This window comes from Echinops telfairi, unplaced genomic scaffold (assembly GCF_000313985.2).
Source record: "Echinops telfairi isolate 266 unplaced genomic scaffold, ASM31398v2 ScPeMD7_7356;HRSCAF=8355, whole genome shotgun sequence".
Classification (NCBI taxonomy): Eukaryota; Metazoa; Chordata; class Mammalia; order Afrosoricida; family Tenrecidae; genus Echinops; species Echinops telfairi.
The window spans coordinates 2,246,304-2,268,667 of NW_022111256.1; the positions used below are offsets into that span (position 1 = coordinate 2,246,304).

Here is a 22,364-nt window from a genome sequence, read left to right on the forward strand (position 1 = left end):
CCACCTCTACCTCCACCACCACCTCCACCACTACCACCACTACCTCCACCTCCATCTGCACCACCACCACCACCTCTACCAGGAAATGGCTAAACCAACGAGAACCAGGTGTACTGCAGTATTATGACCTGGAAAGGTCTCTTTGATATATTGCTCAGTTAAAATATCAAATTGTAGAACAGTGTCACACTAAGGTTGAAATGATGATTGGTATAGTTCTAGCAAATGGGAAGAGTCAGGATAAGATATACTTGAAACTGTTAATAGTGGTTTCCCTGGTGGCACAATGGGTTAAGCGTTTGGCTGCTGTCTTCAAGACCAGTGGTTCAAACCCACCTGCCACTCTGTGGGAGAAAGCTGGGACCATAAAGAAGAGACCCACAGAGATGTGGGGTTCTGAAAGCCTGTGGTGCAGGTTTGTTCTGTGCTGCGGGGTCACAGTGAGTTGGAGTGGAGTCGGTGATAGTGCTCCTTTTGTATGGGGAGGAGGGTGGAGTTGAGTTTGAGGTGAGAGGAAGCTTCATTTAATGAATGTACTTACGTGGTTTGGGTTTATTATTAGAGGAAATCAATACGGTGGTTGTGCTTCCCTTGCTGTCTGAGGGGAGGCCCTTATTTTTGTTCTTCCTGCTTCATATTTTCATGAAGAACCAAATGACAGCAGTAAAGGTTCACTCTTCTGCAAGACCACCTGCTGCTCCCTGTATGAAACTTTGTTCTGATTCAGCCCCTGGATGTGCCCTTTGCTGGCTTTGAACGCTCAAAGCACTCTGCTGATCTTTGTGGCATTTCCTCAGTCTGTCTGGAAGCACTTCTGTACACGTCCCATTAGCCTTCTAGCTGCAGCCAACCTGCAGGTACCATCAGACAGACAGCAACGGGCTTTTGAGCCAGAAGATCTGGATGCCGGCTACTGATCTGCTTATCTAATGTGACGTGACACCTTGCCCCAGACTTAGTGTCTTAGGACAACTATCATTTTATTCTAGCTAATGATTTATTGTTCAGGAATTTGAGCAGAGCTGGGCAGAGTGATTTTCCTGTTCTACATGATTGGTCTGTATATGATAGCAATTGACTAGGATTTCCTGATGATATTTAGCTTGTAGTTGGGCTGATCGGGATGATCCAAGAAGGCTTCCCTCTGTGGCTGACAGTTGGCAGGCAGCTGGACAGCCGGGCTCAGGGGAGCCCTTTCCCTCTGTGAGCAGCCTCATGAACGGAGTGGCTACAGAGTGGCTCAGGGACCTGAGGGGCCAAGGCAAACGTGGTACCATCCTCTTAACGGTTGGACTTAGAACTGGCACAGTGTCACTTCCATTGAGCACCCTGGCCAAGTTCATTTGCATTCAAGGGCAGAGTTCAGAGACGTCATCACCTGAGAGGAGAGTTTGTGTCCAAAAATGTGCTCTGTTTTAATCCACTCCAGCTTTGCTATTCTAAACACAATTCTATGACTCAATACGTAGTCAGGATTGTCTTGGTGTTAACTTTATGCTTTATCCGAAGTACCACTACAACCAGATGCTGTAGAATGGATTTTGACTCATGACAGGGCGTGTACATCAGAGTTGAGCTGCGTTCCCTTGGATTTTCAGTGGATGCAATTTTGGAAGTAGATCGCCAGGCCATTCTTTGGATATACTTCTGGATGAATTTGAATTTCTGAGTTGACTCAAACCTGGAACCTTTGGGTTAGCAGCTGTCTTAGTTATCTAGCACTGGTCTAACTATGAGTGAGTGGCTTTAGCAAACTGATTTATTTTCTCACACTTCAGGAGGCTGGCTATCTGAATTCAGGGTGCTGGCTCTAAGGGAAGGCTTTGTCTCTCTCAGCTCTTGGGAGGATGTTTGTCTCTGTGAACTTCTGCTTCTGGGCGATCTTCATGTGGCTTGATATCTCTCTTACCTCATGTCTGCTAGTTTGTTTGCTTGTTGCATTTTTTTAACAAGAAAATAGTGTTTTATTTCTTTTTCAAAAAATATTATTAATTGGGATTTCATACATATATCATTCCACAGTTCAGTCACGTCATGCAGAATTGTACAATTGCTACCACCATCAATTTCTAAGCAGTCTTGTTCTGCATGACTCCTCGATGTGGTCTCCCTTTCACCTCACTTCTTCTACATCTAAAAAAAGATGATTAACTCAAGACATTCTCTCACTCACTGACCTCCAGTCAAGTTTGACTCAGAACAACCCTCTAAGACAGAGTACAGCTGCCCCTGCAGGTTCCAAGACTGTGCCTCTTTATGGGAGCAAGAAGCCTCCTCTTTCTCCCCAGGAGTGGCTAGTGGTTTCCAACTGCTGACCTTGTGATTAGTAGCCAACACAGCCCAAATCTCAACCACAAAGCTGCCAGGGCTCGAGACATAGTCCACCTAAATCTCACATCATGAACACGACAAAGGCGCCAGCCAAGTCTGTTCACCATTTGCACCACCCAGAGACTCCTTACCCCAGCCAGATCCTCGCTCCTCATTAAATACTTAACACTCTGAAAACACACTCATTAAGCACAGATATTTCCTAAGAGAAATACTTCCGAAAAGTGATGCTGGGTGGCATGAAGCCATCCTGAAGTTGAAGTTGCAGGTTTTGGATTGGGTTTTTAGGAGTTAAATCCAACCTTTGCCACCCTGTTACTCTCAGTGACCCACTTAATCTTTCTGAGCCTTAAATCTCCCATAACAAGGTCATGCAATTAGCTGCCTAGCTGGGATGTTGTGAGCCTTAGAGTAAAAACGTGACTGCTCTTGACATTGGAACTGCCCCACAGATCTTCAGATACTACATCAAAGTCCTATAGAAAGTTTCAGTCCCTTGCTTATTTGTCGTCACCGGTCACAGGTCACATCCATGTATGCTAATGGATGTTCACTAGCACACGTCCTCGCAAGGGGGCTCATAGCGCATGCCCTTGTGAGAGCAAGGGTGGAAAGAGACGAACCCTACTTCTTATTGTTCCAGTGGCCTCCTCTCCCCTGAAAGGTTCCCTCCTTGCAGCTTGGGTTGTGAATTCATATTTCTTTAAGCGTTGGATGTGGTTGCCTCTTCTGACCTGTGCTTTTATCGTTCATAGATGTATGAGATCAAAGCAGAAGGCACCATCGCAAAGAAGTTCAACGAGATCCTGCAGAAACTCAGCTCACCTCTGCAGCCCAGAGTCCCAGAGCACAGCAATAATAGGATGAAAAACCTCTCCTATCCATTCTCCAGGGAGAAAATATACCTGTGAGTATTGAAGCCATTGGGGGAGGGACATGAGGTGAGATGGGAAGAAAAGGAGTCTTCAGCCCTGGGGTTCTCAAAGTGGGTGCCCTCATGCCCTGGAGAGGGAAGAGGAAATAAGGTTCTATGGTGAAAGATTCCCCCGTTCCTGCTTGGTGATTTCCCCTCTCATTGGAGCACTGATTCAGTGGCTTAGGGGAGAACTCATCATTTTGACCATTTGCATAGTGAATGAAGAACCAGGGAGCTGTCAATCAAAAGCTTCAAGACCCTGGAAGAAAATCTTGTGTGGGGCCAGCATTCAGCCCAGTTCCCAGGCACAGAGTTCCAACGTGGCGTGATGACCAGAGAGAAGATGGTGGATGATAGTTCTGTGTTCCCAGCAGCTTACTCACGCAATGCTTCCCACTCTTCTGGCCGTAAGGGAGGTGGAACTCAGGTTCTTCACAAGAATTGGCTGTTTGGGAAACGTTTGGACAACATTTTGGGAAACATTGGGAGCCGCGGTTGGGAATGAACGGAGCCTTCCTTCTACTTTAGGACCCGATGAGAAAATAATTAATTGTCAGGAATGATAAGGGAATTGAAAGAGTCAGGAAAGGACAGGACATGGGCAGACAGAGAAAATATAAGAGATAGTGTTTGTGGAAAAGTATTTCTGCCATGTATTTGAGAATACTTCAACCTATCTTTGCCATGTTAGATATTAATTCAATACATATTTGTATATATAAGCTGTTTCTTCTGCCTATAGTCCCTCATTGGATCCTTGTAGATCTTGTGAGTTGGCCCCCCTCCAGATCTTGTACGTTGGTCATCCAGAGATAACAGTCCTCTCTAAAGAGAGCAAACCAAGGTCCAGGTCTGGCCTGGGAGCGGCAGGTTGACATCTGGTTTGCTGTCCTTGTTTTTACCCTTACCTGGGCTCTCATTCATGCCGGTGTTGCTATCCGATTTGCCACCTCGAATACATCTCCATTCATGTACTTTCTGCTGCCCGTAAGACCCAGCTCATAAATACTTTCTTTTGAAAGAACCGTTCATTCTTCCCAACAAAAGTCTACTCCCTAGCCCGAGTGTTTATAGCAGTCATCTTCATGGTACCATGTTCTACTCTGCATCAGTGACTGGAAGACACACGTATCCCGGAGACTGCTGGCTCTTGAGGAGCTGACAGCACATTTTATTCATCATGCAACCTATTGCTGTCTGAGATTCACCCGAACTTTCCAGCATTGCATTGATCACTTTTCTGATGTGGTTTTCAAATGAAAGCGTAGATTCTAAGTCTTCCCCAAAAAGAACAGAAAACTCTATAGACAATTGGATATTGAACAGCCTTTGGAGATACTTTTCCATCCAGAAGCTAGGTTCTTTATAAAGCTTAGACCTTCGTCAGCAGTCTAATGAACTCTACTTGGCAGATTTCTGGTGTCATGGAGGCACTCCTTTATGGTCTTTTGGGTCATAGACAGAAGAATTCTTGGCTCCCTGTGGGCTGGGGTAAGTTTTGGGCACAGGTCATGGAAATCACTCACCATGTGCTCTTTTGGAATCTCCAGGTACAACATCCAAGATAAGGACACCTTCTTCGACAATGCCACCCGCAGCCGCATTGTAAGTCAACAAGCGTGGTGGGCTAGGGATGCAGGCTGTGGGGGGATGCAGGGACAGGCTGAGCAAGGCTTTCTCTTGGCCTTCCTTGCAATGTCCCATCACTATTTGCTTGGAGTTGCCTAGCAACTGAGAGGTGTATCCAAGAGCTGCCAGATCCTAGTAGCAAAAGAAACAGCAAACAATCTGCCCTCACTCATGGGTGGAGGGAAGTGTCTTCTCTAGGAGCTCTTGGAAGTCCCTTCTGAGAATCACAAGCAGGACTGTCAGAGCTGGTGGGGACTGTAAACCCTGCCGGTAAGCTGCCTGTGGTTTGCAATTGAGGAAACCTAGGCTCTGAGAAGCAATAAATTGACAACACTTATTTAGATTGTAATGTCTGAATGCGAACTAGAACCCGTCCCCCGCTTACTGGGTCATGGACATTCTTCATGCATTTTTCTTTCACATCCTCCAAAGGAGGGCTTCGTGCTTTTGTGTCCTAGGGAGCTCGAGAGCCCACCCATTTGCCCAAGAACCAAAAAGACCAGCCCATTCAAAAGAAGTCAAAATTCATGGCTGGAACTAGCCCTTCTTCTCCCCGACCTTAACCAGTGACTTGGAGTTTGTGAGTTCTATAGGATGCCGATTGCCATGGAAATCTACTTTTGGCCTGTGCCTTTTGTGACCCTGGGTGGAATGATAGGGTGTCTGTCTCCCTTCTTGGATCAGTTTGTTTTCTGCCACCCTAGAGGTCCATGGACCTGGAGGCAGAGGTGAGAAAGAGGGATGTTAGAAGATTCCTCTTGCCCTCGCTGGGAAGCGTGGGAGTGTGTTCCCAGTGACTTGTAGGACGGAACTTAGATTTCACGTGGCAGAGGAATAAGCGTTTGCTAACTAGAAGGATTCCAAGTCAAGAAGGTGATAAGAAGGGCTGGGAAGAATAATTAACAAGGGGGTAATGGCGATAGAACAGTTCCCAGGCACAGTGAAAACCCAACTTTGACCCTTGGCTTGCAGGATGATCAAAAAGACATCCTAGGTCTGTTGGCCTAGCATTTTAGGAAATGCTAAAATAGGCATATAGCTTCTCATCTCTTCCTAATGCAAACAACAACAAAAAATGCCTTACTTCCTGTTTCCTTGCTTGATGCTATTACAAGCCATTTCAGTCTTGCGATGGCTTGGGCCCCACGTCTGTGGGGAAGTTATAGAGTGTTGTAGAGATTAACTGATAATTGCAAAGTGCTTGTAAAGTAATACAATGCCATATAAATGCTGTTCCTAATTATTATTGCTGTGGAATACTGCAGTGTATTATAAGCCGAATTAAACACGCTTGGGCCCGTTCTGCTGGAAGTTATTTCTCCACCGCTCCCTGTAGGTCTGTGGCTGGAAGAAGGAAGTGTGAATGATGATGGAGTAACACAGCTTCTCTCATTCTCATTCAGCTTTCCTTCTGGAAGCTTCTTCCTTCCCTCATGCCCTTTTCTCATTCTACCCTACACTGTGAGTTTTGCCCTCAGGGTCTGCTCTGCCCTGGGCTTTTGTCCAAGGGCCTTGCCTACATCTATAAAAGTCCACCCTAAATGCCTGCCTTGAGTGGCCCAGCTGCTTGTCCAGGGCAGACCTCTTGTCCCCTGGCACAGAGTATAAACCTCCTGGGGATTCCCCAGGAGGTCACTGGTTGGCAAGGGGTTTTCGCTGGCACACCTATGTCCTTTGCAAGGAGTGCTCTCAGCATCCCTCCTTCCAATGCGAGAGGTGGAGTCACCTGAAAACTTACAGGGACGGAGCTGAGGCGAGGGAGGTGGAGGCCTCTTTAGGTATGTGGATCTGTAGGCAGGCTGTAGTCCCAGGGCCTACCAGGTACCCAGGACTGTGCTCCACGCCTTGGTGTCCCAGATGAGGTCTATGGCATGCTCTGGTTGGTGAGGCAGGATTAGGACTCAGGAAAGAGTAGAGACTCGATAATACAATTAGCCAACATGTAGGGAGGCTTGTTCGGTTCTACAACTCTTGTTTTGTGCATTGTCATTTTGCCTTTTCAAAACAGCTTGATGCTAGCTTTATTACAGATGAGGAAACTGAGGGCCCTCTACTAGCAACCAGGACAAGCACCAGCATGCCACCTGCCTGGCCGTCAGCAAGATCTCTCCCTGGCTGGTGGAGAAGGCTTGGCTCCTCCTGGCCCTCTCCCAAGCATCTTGCTGGGGAGGACTCTGCCATCCTCCAGGGTCCCCACGTGGGAGGTGGAGCCTGGTCCCTGCCCTAACTGGGGTGCTTCCACCCTAGCCCTCCAGAGGGCCACGCGCATCTGGCACTGCCTCTGTTTTCTTTCCCTCCTGTAACTGGGGCCAATTTTGAGTCCTCTGTTTGTTTTCTAGGATGGGTGGAAGTGGGGAGCACTGTGCTAGAGGGGTGACATTCTTTGTTTCCTCACGAACCTCACGTTTAATGGGTTTGCGTGCAGGACCCGAGCTTGGCACAGGCTGGGCACCCCCTCACTCAGAACGGGTCCAAATGTCTCCTGGCCACAGCCCAGCGCCCCACAGGCTGCGGTGAGGCCCAGGGGTCAAGGCGTTCATGGCTCTGCTGTCTCCCCCTTTTAGGTGCACGAGATTCTGAAGCGCACGGCCTGTTCCCGAGCGAACAATACGATGGGTAAGGACCGCCCCCACCCCCACCCCGACTGTGGGCGGGGTGCTGGTGGAACACCAAGGGGGTGCCTATCTTCTAAGAACAGGGGGCGGCCCATTCCGGGGCGTGTGTTGGGGACCTGCGACCCGGGCCATCGTATCCCATGCTCTTTCACCCCATTCTGAGCAGCCAGCAGCGCCCCCCTCAGGATCTCTCCGAGGTTTTAATGGGTGCCTAACAGCTGGTCGTTCGATTTGACTTTTTAACGGGGCGGCACCTTAGGGATCCTGTAATCCAAATCCTTCACTTTCTGTCGGAAAGAACTAGAGGGGCTTGTCCGAGGTCCCCTGGCGGGGTGCTGGACGTCTGGATGCGGCCCTGCGAAAGTCAGCGTGCCTGTCACCGCATCTGGCAGAATCCCTTCGCTGGGCAGTTACTGTTCATTTCATTTGAAGATTTTGATTGTGGACGAGAAGGCCGGCGTCTTTACATTCAGCAATTCCTGCACTCCTCCGCGGGGACCCCCTCCACGTGCCATGGGGTAGCGCACGTTTTCCCTGTGCCTTCCGTTTCCCACCCTCCTTCCGACATTCCTGCGAACGTTGTCCTTGGATAAATACAGCCCACGTACAGTCCATTTGATCCCAAACCCCTGAGGACGTCCAGGTCAGCAGGCCCGGCATCTTTAGGCCACGCGGCCTTGCAGAATCTTGATTTCTGGGGTGCCCTGGTGACAGGGTGGTGACGAGCTGGGTTGTGATCTGAAAAGTCTGCAGTTCGGAGCCCCCAGCTGCTCGGGGAGAAAGACTGGGCTTTCTACTCCCCTAGCAGTTAATAGTCCGGCAACCTCACAGGGGCAGTTCTGCCCTGCCCTGTCTGGTTGCTGTGAATGGGCATTAACTGAGCAGCACAGAGTGTGGTATTTCAGTGGAGGTGGGCGTAGGGACTGAATCCACTATTTATTTGTAAATCTCAGGCTTTTATAAAAGCCCTGGCCCTTGCATCCCTTCACCCCCTCCTGTGTCTCTCCCTGAGCTTCTCAGTTATGGGCTGCTTGAGTGCTCCCACTCTTTCCCAGCTCTCCCTGCTGCTGATGGAACAGCCGGGTTGGTTCGGCCTCAGAGCGACCTCAGAGGACACAGTCCAACTGCCGCCGTGGGTTTCTGAGCCTGTAAATCTTTGCAGGAGTAGACAGGCACAGCTTTTGCCTGCAATGCTGCTGGTGCTTTTGAACTGTTATCCTTGTGGAGTTCGCAGCCCAACCAGTAGTGCCCTCGACCATCAGGGTCCCTCCATAGCTTACAAACAAGCTCTCCTCTCCTCATCTGACCCAACGGTGAGCCGAGAGATTAGGGGACCCTTTTTGTATTTTTTTTTCATATTATCTATCAAATTTGTTAAATTGACCTTTACTTCTTGCTAAACTACTTCCCTGTTACCTGAAGCTGCCTTTTATCTTCTCACCCACACCTGCATTTGGCCAGCACTGCTACTTCAGATTTTATTATTGACTTCTTACTTCCCACATGTGATCATCCCGTCTCCGGCTTCTCTTCCTTCACTTCCTACACCTTCTCCAACCTCCTCTACCTAACCTCCATCGTCTGAGAGTTGATAACCAGCAAGTGCTGCGAATCTCCCCAAACGTTATTGTTCCCTTTCTTTGAACCCGCTTCTTTCTCCCCCACTGGAAAGAGGTTGTCTTTTCCAAGTTCCATTGACTTCTTTTCTCTTGTTACCTCCCTCCAGACGAGGTGCAACCATCGTTTAGGTCACCGCTTCTCTCACCAATTCCAGCTCATTATTTTCACTGCCAGCTGTTGGATGGAGCCTCTCACAGGGGTCACCTGATTCATCACAGGAGCAAAATGACAGCGATGAAGTAGCAACGAAAATAATGTTCTGGTTGGGGGTCACCACCACATGAGGAACTGTATGAAAGGGTCGCGGCATGAGGGATGGAGAACCACTGCTCTCAATTGTTTAAAGCTCACCGGAGACCCTCAAACACTGAGGGATTTTTGTTTTTTGAAAAACTGTGTTTTCTATGGTGTCTCAAATTCAAATGTCGTAAGACATTTATTATTTTTTTTAATTTTTAAAAAAGTCTTTCTGTCCTTAGAATACTTTAGAAACACATGCAAACACTATAGAGACCAAGGGGTACCAAGATTAATTTCATCTTGCTCCAGGTCCACCCTTGATAAACTCATAATTTAGTCATTCAGACATGCATCTAAACTGATAATTTTGAGGTAATGTGGTATATGCTATATAATAATACCCGAAGAGTACAGTGAGAGTACAGAGGAGGGGACAATTACTATTCACGTTTGCTTTTAAGTAGCAACACAAGTGATTTACTGTTAGTTTTAGAGCTCCCAGGAAAAGTAAGTGTCTTAGTTAATGCTACAGAATTACCACAAGGGGGTGGCTTTAACAAACACAGGTTTATTCCCTCACAGATAGGAGGCTAGAAGATCAAATTCAGGGTGCTAGCTCTAGGGCAGTGGTTCTCAACCTTCCTAATGCCCTTTCATACAGTTCCTCATGTGGTGGTGACCCCCCAACCATAAAACTATTTTCGTTGCTACTTCATAACTGTCATTTTGCTATTGTTAGGAATTGGGCGACCCCTGTGAAAGGTTCGTTCAACCTCCCCCAAAAGGAGTTCATTCTGACCCACAGGTTGAGAACCACTGATCTAGGGGAAAGGAATCGTGATTGGGTAGTGGTTACATGTTGGGCGGGTAACTCCAAGGTTAATAGTTGAAAGCCATCAGTTGCTCTGTGGGAGAAAGCAGAGGCTTTCTACTCTCTAAAGAGTTCCGTTTGGGGAACCCACAGGGGCAGTTTCCATTCTAGCCCACAGCCTGGTTTGGAGTTGGAGCTGATGCCAAGGCAGTGGTTTGGTTTGAGTAGCTCTGGGGGGAGGCTGTCTCTCTGTATCTCTTCTGGAGGTAAGTCCTTGTTTCCTATGTCTCCGAGCCCTGCTTTCCTTGGATAGCTCTACGCGTCTAGGCATCATTCTTCCCCTGGATATAGCAGGTTCTCAGCATAGGAACCTTGGGTCCAAAGGACATGCTCCTCCCCTCTTCGTTCTTGGTGTTACTTGGTCCCTCCTCTGTTTGCTTCTCTTCTTTTCTCTCTCTTTTTTTTAAATCATTTTATTAGGGGCTCATACAACTCTTATCACAATCCATACATACGTCAATTGTGTAAAGCACATTTGTACATTCATTGCCCTCATCATTCTCAAAACATTTGCCCTCCACTTAAGCCCCTGGCATCAGCTCCTCATTTTTCCCCCTCCCTCCCCACTCCCCCCTCCCTCATGAACCCTTGGTAATTTATAAATTATTATTTTGTTATATCTCGCCCTGTCCGAAGTCTCTCTTCACCCACTTTTCTGTTGTCCATCCCCAGGGAGGAGATCACATGTAGATCCTTGTAATCGGTTCCCTCTTTCCAACCCACTCTCCCTTTACCCTCCCAGTATCACCACTCACACCACTGGTCCTGAAGGGATCATCCGCCCTGGATTCCCTGTGTTTCCAGTTCCTGTCTGTACCAGTGTGCATCCTCTGGTCTAGCCAGACTTGCAAGGTAGAATTCGGATCATGATAGTTGGGGTGGAGATGGAGGGGGTAGGAAGCATTTCGGAACTAGAGGAAAGTTGTATTTTTCAAACACTGATGCAGGCCACACCCCAGGGAAACTCACTGCTGTCACTTGAGTAGGTTTATTGTATGTGACCCAAACTCTCTTACAATTAATTGGCTGGTCACTGATCAAGAGGGATGATTACATCATTACAAACCATATACATATAATTTTATTGGGGGTTCTTACAGCTCTTATAACAATCCATACATCAACTGTAGCAAGTACATTTGCAGTATGTTGCCACCATCATTTTCAGAGTATTTTATTTCTACTTGAGCCTTGGTATCAGCTCCTCTTTTTTTCCCTCCCTGTCCCACCTCAGGGGTGTGTGCGTGTTGTATGTCAATTGTTGTGATTTGTACCTCCTTTCTTCCCCCTTCTCTCCCACCTTCCCCCTATTCTCATGGTATCAATACTCCCATTACTGTTCCTGAGGGATTTATCTGTCCTGGATTCCATGTATCGAGAGTTCTTATCTGTACTAGTGTAAATGCTCTGGTTTAGAGGATTTGTAAGGTAGAACTGAGGTCATGATAGTGGCGGGGAGGGGGAGCAGGGAGCATTAAAAGACTAGAGGAATATTGTGTATTTTGTTGATGCTATAATGCACCCTGACTGGCTTGTCCCTTCCTTGTAAACCTTCTGTAAGGGGATGTCCAATTGTCTACAGATGGGCTTTGGGGTCTCCACTTCAACCCCCTCATTTGCACCGATATGATTGTTTGCCAGCGAGAATCATGCCCCACCCAAATGGACACCATTCAATCCAGGATAGTAGGTGTGTTAGGGATTATTATATTTAATTACTTACGGATGCAAGGTGAATAAATGCCTTGCCTGGAGTCTCATGTGAAGTCCCTGGGAGAATTGGATCTAGAATTAGAGCCCTCTGGCTTCTGTCCTCTTTTCACTACCTTCAGGATACCATTAACTCGGAGTAGAGCTAGGTTAAGGAGCCCTGGTAGCATGGTGGTTATGAGTTGGACTGCTAACTGCAAGGTCAGCAGTTCTGAACCACCTGATGCTCTGAGGGAAAGAGACAAGACTCTCATTCTGTAGTGAGTGAGTCTCAGAAACTCACAGAGGGCAGTTCTACCCTGTCCTGTAGGGTCCCGTGAGTTGACATTGACCCAAGGGCAGTGAGTGAGAGTTAGGTTAGATCTTTCAAGTTTATCTCAGACTTGAAAACTTTTGCACACGGGGAAATTAACAGAATTTCTCTGCTTTTTTGTTATTTTCATCAATTCTTTATCCTGACTGCCAATGTGAAGGTGGTATGAGTGACTCCTCTGGGAGAAAGATTATGGTTTCTACTCTTGTGAAGAGTTATCGGCTTGGAGACCCACAGGGGCAGTCTACCTTGTCCTATGAGGTCACTATAAATTGAAATAGGCTTGATGGAAGTGAGGTTTGTTTCTGGTTTTAGAGCGACATCCTAGGAAAATCTCTTAGATCTTTGGCCAATTTAAGATCTTATGGAGAAGAACAAAAGCAATGAGGAATGCTTCACATTGTTGGGACGCAAGATAATGTAGATCTCTGAACCATGGGGTAGAGTTTGGTGATATCACCCTTCCTCTGGGCTTTCGAAAGATCGAGGAGACGCAAATATGGCTAGAAAGGACCTAGCGTTCTCTCGAAGGCTGTTGACTAATAAAAAGGAGAAAAGAGAGACAGAAATGTGCTTAAAATTTTGTTATTTTCATTGATTCTTTATCCTTGAAATTGTTTTATAAGTACCTTTTACATGGCTGCTACCTCAGTGGCCAACTTGTAGAACTTTATTCTCTTTCCCATTCTACCCCAGGGAATAATTAGCAGATGAGAATGATCATCATAATAATAATAACTAAAAAAATACACTTATTTATCTGGTGCTTCTTTGTAGTCAATATATTTGTTGTGGAATACTTACTTTACAAAGTAAGTAATCTACATACAAGCTCCATGTATTGATTTATTTATATTTCTGTTTTGCTCCACAAAAATTCTGAAGTGGCTTACAAGAAAAACAATAAACTAACATAATATGAATAATAAATTAAAAAATAAGAACCGGGAAAAGCACAAATTAAAATAGAATGTCAAGTCTGAGGGGGAAAAAACCAGAAGGCAAAGATTCAAACCATAAGTTGCTTAAATTGCCGTAGTTGGACTGAAAATTTGACTTTGAACTAAAGTGAAAGGGGAATGTGGCCAGTGGTGTGGTTTCTACTGTCGACAGCAATGTAGTTTAGTACAGAAATATTTCTATAATTCATGATACAATTCCTTGCTTCTTATATAGAACATACCAACATAGCATCTACATGAAGGTAGGTAAGAAAAATTTCTACAAAACCATAGCAACCTTTGTTAAACAAAAATAGCAAGAGGTGAAATTATTGTTTCTCAACATATCCCCCATCAAGGTCAATTATATTCTTAAGATGATGTTTCCATCTTCCCCAAATCATTTTGTACTCTTTGGATTTCCACCAGGTCCCAACCGTAGTTTTGACATCATCGAGGAACTCAAACAGTTTTCTTTTAAAATGTTCTTTGAGTTTGGGAAGCAAAACAAGTCCAAAGAAGGACGATCGGGGATGTGCGGTAAATGGGATATGGTTTCCCAATTCCGCTCTCCTAGGCCACACCTCGCTAGCCTCGGAGAAGGGGCAGGAAGGCCACTGCGATGGAAAACAAAACCAAATGAGACCCAGCAGCACAACTTCTCCGACCTTCTCCTCACCTCTGCAATTTCGTCAACAGATTCTTTCTAATAAGCCCTTGCTATCATCCTAAGTCATTTGAGGAAAAAAATTAAGATGATTAAGATTCTCCTTTGGAATTCTCAAAAAATAATTGCCATCCTCTGTCAGCTGACATGGCTGTCTCAGTTGAATTGACCAAGCAGGTCCCCTTGTTTTGTGTGTGTGTGAGTGTGTGTGTGTGTGTGTGTGTGTAAGCACTAGAATGAGACTAAACCACTGTATTATCAGGAGAACATTTCTGCAGCTATTCTCTGATCTCAGAGACGAGTTTAAACACATTTTCTTTGAAAGAAACCCATGTATGTAGGAATGGGAACCCTAATAGCAATCTTTTTTGACTAATCCTTGAACTTCAATGCATGGATGATTTCAGATCATTATTAAGAACAGCCGATTTCCTAAATCTCCTCAAGGATTATCATAGCATTGTCAGGGCTATTTGGTCCACATTGTTCTGATTTCTTGAATTCTTGGTTCTGGTAACCCTCCTCTCCCCCTGAGCGTTGCCCTTCATTTGGCTTTGATGTTTGGAAGACAAACGAAGACCCTCACTGGAACTCTGAGGGCAGAGCTAGTGAAAGGCATCGGTAGAGTGAAGGTCTGCACGGGTCTGTTGCAGGGAGAGTGCACGCCATAAAGGACTGGGTGATAGGAGATGTACTTCAGCTGTTAATAGATCTTTCTTCTGAATGCTCTGTTGTTATAGTGGAGACAGCCAGTTAACAGTTGCTGTCAATTAAGGTATTCATCAGCAAAAATAATGAGGAGTCTTTACACTGGTAATACTTCTGTGTTTTTATTATCTAATGTGAGCCTTTAAATGACCATGTGTATTGTTTTCAACAGATGTAAACCTCATTTCACAACAGTGAGACTAACTGGTGGGCCCAAGATTACAGTGAATTGGTGGCATAGCAAGATTTAGAGGCCAGGATTCTTGACCTTTTCTTCCGTGTGCTTCTAACTAATCAGCTAATACGCGGGTGAAGTTATCAGGGAAGGCTCCTGAGATGAATCAGAAACTTAAGCTCTTCCCAATGTAAGATTCACTCTTTGATTCAACAGAGATGGAATAATTTCTTACTCTGTGCCCTCGGCGGCACTGTGGGTAAAAGCTGGACTGCTAACTACAAGGTCTGCACTTCAAACCCCCATCTGCTTCTCAGGTGAAAGATGATGCTACCAGCTCCCGTATAGATGTGTAACCTTGGAAACCTTGCGTAGGATCATATGAGTGAGAATTGATAGGTGGCAGTCGGTTTATTTTTGTCTATGTGCCCCGGAATGGTTGGCCATTTGAACCCTCCCAGATACCTCTTTGGAAGGCACGTCTCATGGTCTGCTTCTGAAGGGTCATGGCCCTGAAAACCCCACGGACCCGTTCGGCTCCCCACACTCGGGGTTGCCGTGAGTCGGAATTCACTTGACAGCAATTAGCAACAATAAACAAGGTGTCCTATTAGAGTTAGGGAAGAGAGTAATGAATCAAACCAACACACATTCCTTGTCTTTATTGGGCTTGTATCCTAGTGGTAGGAGGCAGAAAACAAGCCATTAAAGAAGTCATTCACTAAGGATGCATGTCCGAAGGGGACTCAGCAGCCAGGTAAGATGATAGGGCTGAGGGTTGAGGTGGAAGTGGTACTTTGCATAGGGTGGTCAGGGAAGGCCTCAATGGAGAAGTTGCATTTGTGTGTGATCACAGGTGTCAAAGGGATCAGGTATCAGGTATCAAAGAAGAAAAAATCATATCACTGTAAATGAGAGTGAGTGCAGAGTGGAGACCCAAAGCCCATTTGTAGGCAACTGGACAGCCCCTTACTGAAGGGTTGCCGGGAGGAGTTGAGCCTGTCAGGGTGCAGTGTAGCAACGATGAAACATAAAACTTTCCTCTAGTTCCTAAATGCTTCCTTCCCCCACTATCATGATACCAATTCTACCTTACAAATCTGGCTAGACCAGAGGATGTACACTGGTACAGATGGGAACTGGAAACACAGGGAATCCAGGACAGATGAACCCCTCAGGACCAGTGCTGACAGTGGCAATACCGGGAGGGTGGGGTGTAAAGGGGGAACCAATTACAAGGATCTACATATAACCTCTTCCCTGGGGGATGGACAAAAGAAAAGTGGGTAGAGGAAGACATCAGACAGGGTAAGATATGACAAAATAATAATAATTTATGAATTATGAAGGGTTCATGAGGAAGGGGGAGTGCAGAGGGAGGGGGAAAATGAGGAGCTGATATTAAGGGGTCAAGTAGAAAGCAAATGTTTTGAGAATGATGATGGCAACAAATGTACAAATGTGCTTGACACAATAGATGTATGTATGGATTGTGATAAGAATTGTACGAGCCCCCAATAAAGTGATTTTTATTTAAGTTGCATTTGAAGAAAAGAAGGAGCCATCTATGCGGCTGCTTATGAGGGAAAGCAAACAATACAAAAGGCACAATGGTAGCAACTCCAATCAGGAACAAGCGGCACCCTCAGAGTAGGATGATTTAAGACGGGTGTGTCCACCAAGGTGTGGGCAGGAAGTAGTGGAATGCAGGAGATGGGAGAGTAGCCCTGAGTTAGCAGTAGAGCGGCTGCCATCCTGGACCCAGGAGGCAGAGAGGGGTTCCCGGGGTGCAGAAGGGCAGAGTCAGGTGGTAGGAACCACCGTGAGAAGAGCAGTGACACAAGAGCCCCGATCAAGGATGCTCCTGGAGTTCTAAACACTGCTTTCTACCCTGCGACCTGCTGAGCCCAGGGGGAAGTCGGCCAGCATGGAAGCTCTCTCCTGTCAGACAGAGAAGGGAGGAGAGTGGATCTAGAAGGGGCAATTGGAAAGTATCAGGATCGCACCCAGCAAGGCTGGAGGAGCAGGTCGCAATTCCAGATCTGGGATGTCTAAGTTGTGAAACTTCTAGCAAGTCATTTGCCCTCTCTGGGTCCATTTCTGTTCTGTAGAGCAAAGGTAGAGATGACTTCATGCTCACTAAGCTTCTCTGTGTCTCTGTCACTTCCTGGATGTTGTAATACAAAAAGGTCACATGGTTTCTTTTATGTATGGGCCAAGGGGGTCCCAAGAAGGGATGAGCTTTCCTCTAAGTTTATAGAGAGGGCCATGGTCAGGACGTGGACTTGCCTAATATTCATGGACCTCTGAGAGGAAGTGGGGAGACAGTGACAGTAAAATAGTAAATAGAAATAGGGAGAATTGTTGGTGAGACTGATTGGAAGAAAAGATTGCCCTCTTACATAAATTGCTCTCTGGTTTCCTTGCTGATTTTCAGGTGTGGTCACATCCCCTTGTATCAGAATTACCTGGTGCCCTTCTTAAAACCCTGGTTGCCTAAGATCCACACTACATTCATTCAGAATCTAGGGGTAATTGTTTTTTCTTGTCCATGGTTTCAATATATTAATGAATTGTTCCATCATATCAACAGTCATTTTTAGATCGTTTTCTTCATTCTTGTATCCATTAGGTTGCGTTCCTCAGTTTCCCACAACCTCCCCTGTCATAACCCTAAGGAGCTATTAATCTAGCTACTGTCCCTATGGACTTACCTATCCTGGATTTCACTAAAAAAAACCATACCGAAAAAAAAAAAAAGAAAAAAACCATACCAAATGACAACGACAAAACCAAACACAAGAGATCCAACAGTTAGGAAAAGAAACAGAGGAAACAACAAAAACAAAATGAAACAGAAGAACCTCAGCCCAAACGAAGCAGGAATAATAAACACTAGGAGAAGTTGAAACTGGGTCAAAAGGGAAAACAAATAGGGTTTAAGTCTTAACTTACCTGACTGTACTTTCCAGTGCACTCTGTCTGAGAACGAGATTATTCACTTCCTGGGTCAACTATCTGAGGGAGTTGAGTGGAGGTTTCATTTAAGTGGGGTCTCTGAAAGTTGATTTTGGGCTTTCACAGTCATCCATATCCTTCTGCAAACCAACATTTAAACTCTAGTACAATTTCCTTCTCTGATCTTGGATTTTATTATTTATGATCCTTGGATCAGATAAGGTGGTATGCTTCTTATGTGTGAACTTAGCTGGCACTTCACTTAGATGGCTGCTTGTTTAGAGGCAAACTTTTAAGACCCCGGATTCTATTTTTCCTGATAGCCAGACACCATCTGATTTCTCTACCAAATTTTGTTATAGCACCCATAACTTCAATAAAGGCAAATATCCTGGTGGACCACATCATAAGAGCTAATAGATTAGGACTTGTGATTAAGCATAAGCTCTAAATTCATTCATATAACTAAGGTTTATCTGTATCCCTGATCCACTTTAGAGGCAATATTATCAGCTTTTTGAAAAATAATATAGGTAACCTGCAGGGGACATTTGGTAATTCTAATAATAATAATGATGTAGTTAATGGTGTAGAATTTAGCATACTATTGACAAAAATAAAAATACATATATAGGAAAAATTATTAAGCTAAAATACATAGAATATTCCCTTGTACAAATTAAAATCACGACAACACTGCTTAAGAAAAATAGGAACAGTTAAACACAAGGCAAATTTTTCGATAATGCTCATTCACTAAGGCAAAACTATGCCTTGCAGAACTACAATATATCACAACCAGATAAGAAAATAAGAACATGTATGTTGGTCTGAAGTTGCCAATTATTGGGTAACCGTGAAAGAAAGACACTTGAACCGAAGTCCTGTGATTTCTAAGTGCTCAGTGCTGGGATAGCAATCATCTCCTTCCCCTCACCTAAGGCTGTTTCAGCTTCACATCCAAAGGAGTACTGCACTTCCTGTAATCTGTACCAGGTGTGTTGGAGGCAAAGTACAGTTCATTTAAAGAGGCTTCCAAATTGGATCCTTATGATGTGGCCTATGAAGAATCTGTTGACTTTAAAAAGTCAACATCCAGGTAGCCTACGGCACAAGGCCTGGGTCCCCAAGGGCAGAAATGAAATTCCTTAAAGAAACAAAAGGCATGCTTGCAGAGTGTAATGCCGGGTGGATTGTCCACTTGGGGGCTCTATACAATTAATAGTGTCTTCCCCAGGGGCAGGCCGCCCCTCCTCAGTTTACCTACTAACCTCGATGTAAAAATCACCTTCTCTGAGAAAGAGACAGACATACCCCGGCCCTGCTCTAGTCCCACATTTCCACTGAAGTTCACTGAACACCATTGTCTTTTAATTTGGAGTGACTGTGGGACAATGCTAGTTGGCAGGAACTATTTGGTCCTCTCCCACACACTCACTGCCACTGAGTCAATTCTGACTCCTTGGGTCACTAGGAGTCAGTCCTATCCCAGCCCCTGCTAGGTGAGAAACTGACTCCAGCTGAGGTGGGACCTCTTCAGGAGAAGTTTTCAAGGTAGAAACGATGGATTGATAAATGGTCAGACAGACCTGGCACCATGTTGCTTCAGAGGCCAGGACCCGAGAACAGATGCCAGCCTTTTGCTTGGTGTTTACCCAAAGTTTTGGGTAAAATGGCTGATCAGCGGTGCTTTCTGACCTAGTTACATGTAGGAAGATGCACAGTGATGCAACCTGCCTTCTTTCCATGATAAAGTGCACGGTGAAGTCGCTCGCCCATTGGTTTCCCGAAGCACCCAAGGGTGTCTGCAGAGGGCCAAGAATCTTGTTATTTTTTCCTAACATTGTTCATACATTTGTATTATTGTTACCCTTGGAACACACCATTCCTTTTTATACTCTGTCAGTCGTTGGGAATCTTAATGATCTGTCTGTTTCCTTTTCTTTCTCTCTCTCTGTGTGTGTGTGTGTGTGCGTGCACAGGGTACAAACTAGTCTAAGAAAGCCAATCAAGGGAGCTGACCTTGAAAAAGTATGGTTGGATTGACATTCGGTGATGGACTGTCTAACTTAAAACTTATCTTTGATAACCTTCAGAAGAGACAGCAGTAAGTACCAATGCACACACCACGTCCAGAAACTGACTATCCTGGTGCATCGGGGTCCTGCATGGTGTTGGAAGCGAGTGCGTGATCAGAAACTTGGCTCAGCCCCCTGAGGCCTTTGCAATCAATGTCACATCACTGGAGGTCAGCCAACAGGGCCCTGGAAGTTTACCCCATTATTCGATGACTCTAAAGTGCACGTTGCCATGAAAAGAGACGGAAGCAACCTTGACCATATCAGAGAAGGGCAAGTGCCTTTGCTTGCCCTTCATATGGAAGTCATTGTTACCTTTTCACGGACAGAAAATTGCAGATGGATGGAGCTGCCTTTTTATGGACATTTTGGTGTCAGAGCATTTAAACAAATGTATGCTTTGGGCATCTCCCCTCCCCACACAGGAGACGATGTCTCAATTATTTTGACCAAAGCCAGACCATGTTGTGTGTTGTAAACATCTGGTTTATCATTCATCCAGCTGAACTGGTTTATATTTTGTTAGAAGAAAAGGCTTGGGATTAAAGGCATTTAAGTAATTAAGCACACGTCAAGACAATTTGGTGATGGGTAAATATAGTCTCTGTTAAGTGCACAGTCTGGGGCCTCTGGTTTCGATTTGCATCCGGCTGCAGTGCAGGGATGAAAGCAGGACCTCGGTGGACTGGGCCTTGTTCTGGGAGGAATGAAAACCAAATGGGTTTTCAGGAGTTCAGCACCATGGCTGTAAGTACCTGTCCGGGTGGATAAAAGTTTCTTTTGAGTGTGGCCTGGAGGGAACAGAGCCATGGGGCCCGTCACCCAGCAGGCCTGGCAGGTTTAATGAGACTCTCTTTGGGAGGCAGACCATAAACTCCTGCGCTTTGGTTGTGCCTTTGTGTCCAGAAAGCCAGAACCATCTCTGAAGCTAAATGCTAGTCCTCTGGTCTTGCATTTTGCTCGTGTGCTCTCAAGCACCAGTCCTGGGGGTCTGGGCCCACCTAGAGTGTGTTTTTGTTGTTTGTTCTGCTTCCTATGGCTGCAAAGGGGCAGGGCTCTCCAGTCTGGTGGGATCCAGCTGCAGAGAGCTGGGGCCTGTAGTGGAGAGAGGAGGCAGGGGTGGGCGTTCTAAGCAGCCAGTATAAAGCACATGGAGATTTGGAGGCGAGAAACCTGTGCAGAGGATGGGGATCAGTGAGGAAGCCTTCGTCTTCTCATACTCTGTTTGAAGCGAGGCACTGCCTCTCTTCAGGGGTACAGGAAAGATCCTGGCCTTTAAGTATTGGGACACATGATTGAGCCTCTCTCTCTTCCTCTCCCTGGGTCTGTGGAAGAGAAGAAAGGCTCTAGATGCCATCCTGGGAAAGACAGCTTCGCCATTTTGACCACATAGATCATGCACGATGGAACCAATTAGCCCATTTTTCTGTTGAAAAGAAAGGGGAAAATTCAGAATTTCGATTTTCAAAGCCGGTACTCTTTTCATTTTTTTTTGGTTAAAAAAAACAAAACTGGTTCCTTCTTTTCTTCTTCTTTCAAACGGATTTCCATGCTTGTTTGGGGGCAGACTCTTGGTTTCTGAAGTCTGGGGGTGAAATAAGAGGCCCCCAGGAGAAGCAATCTTGGGTGAAACATTCCACCGTGCTGCCCCTGCCCCCTCATGCCTCCTCCTTTCATGTTTGAGTCCCTGGGGGTGCAAACGGTTCACATGCTCCCTGAAAGGTTGGCCGTTCAAGGTCACCAGATGCACCATCGAAGAATGCGCCTGGTGATCTCCTTCAGCAAAGTGAACCGTGGCCAACCTTACGGACCCCGATCCTTGTCTGACGCCCATGAGGTCACCACGGGTGGGCATTGACTTAACAGCAACTGGTCTGGCCTCCTCCCCCAGCAGCCACCGACAGGGACTGCGCTTAGGGTGGCATCTGCAAAGAAGGAGGTGCGCCTCCTTGAGGATAGAGAAGCACTGCGTTCAAGAACTTGGTGCTCATAGGAGGTAGGGCAACTCAGGTGTGGCAGCTGCCTTCCTGCCGGTTCTAAAGGAAAGACTCACGTGTCCGTGTGTAAGTGCTCCACTTCTTCAGCACAGGGTGGCAGAGGTAGTGGGGCTAGTGGGGCAGTGCCCAGGATCAAGGAGGAGAGATGACTCGGGAGAGACCAGCTCCCCTCACTGTGTGCCCAGCAGTGAGGGAGTTCTGAGCGTCAATGCGAAAGATGAGGAGAGTGTTCTGACCTCAAGGCTTTTGCAGGATGTGAGGAGTTGCACAACTGAAGGCAGACAACACCGACAAGTGAAGGGAGACCCCGCGTGAGACCGTGCAGAACAAATGGAGCTTTCTGTGAGACAAGGGTAGGCCCGGTGGCTTTGGACTTTCAGCGATTTGAGAATCTGGAGGCAGCATGCGGGGATCAGGTTGTGAGACTCCAGCGGCTATGCTGAGCATTAGCAGAAGCGTGAGGAGGTGAAACCCCTGTGTCGTGTTTCCTTGGCAATTTGGGTGGGGGGTGCCTTCAAGTTTGCTGCCCTGGCGACCATGGGGTATGAGCGCAGGGACAGGGTGGGGGTAGAGCATGGGGTGCGGTCCAGTTGGG

The 22,364-nt window shown here is 46.2% G+C and overlaps 1 protein-coding gene across 1 annotated transcript in view; it reads left to right on the forward strand.

Annotated features, from left to right (window-relative positions):
- The window catches only part of ANO2 (anoctamin 2), a gene marked incomplete at its 5' end in the record, with an annotated part of 414,765 nt that overhangs the window by 109,622 nt on the left and 282,779 nt on the right, over positions 1-22,364 (forward strand). Inside the window, 3 exons of the mRNA XM_013008512.1 lie at positions 3,087-3,238; positions 4,798-4,852; positions 7,441-7,492. Coding sequence (XP_012863966.1) covers positions 3,087-3,238; positions 4,798-4,852; positions 7,441-7,492 — 259 coding nt within the window. The remainder of the gene's footprint in view (positions 1-3,086; positions 3,239-4,797; positions 4,853-7,440; positions 7,493-22,364) is intronic.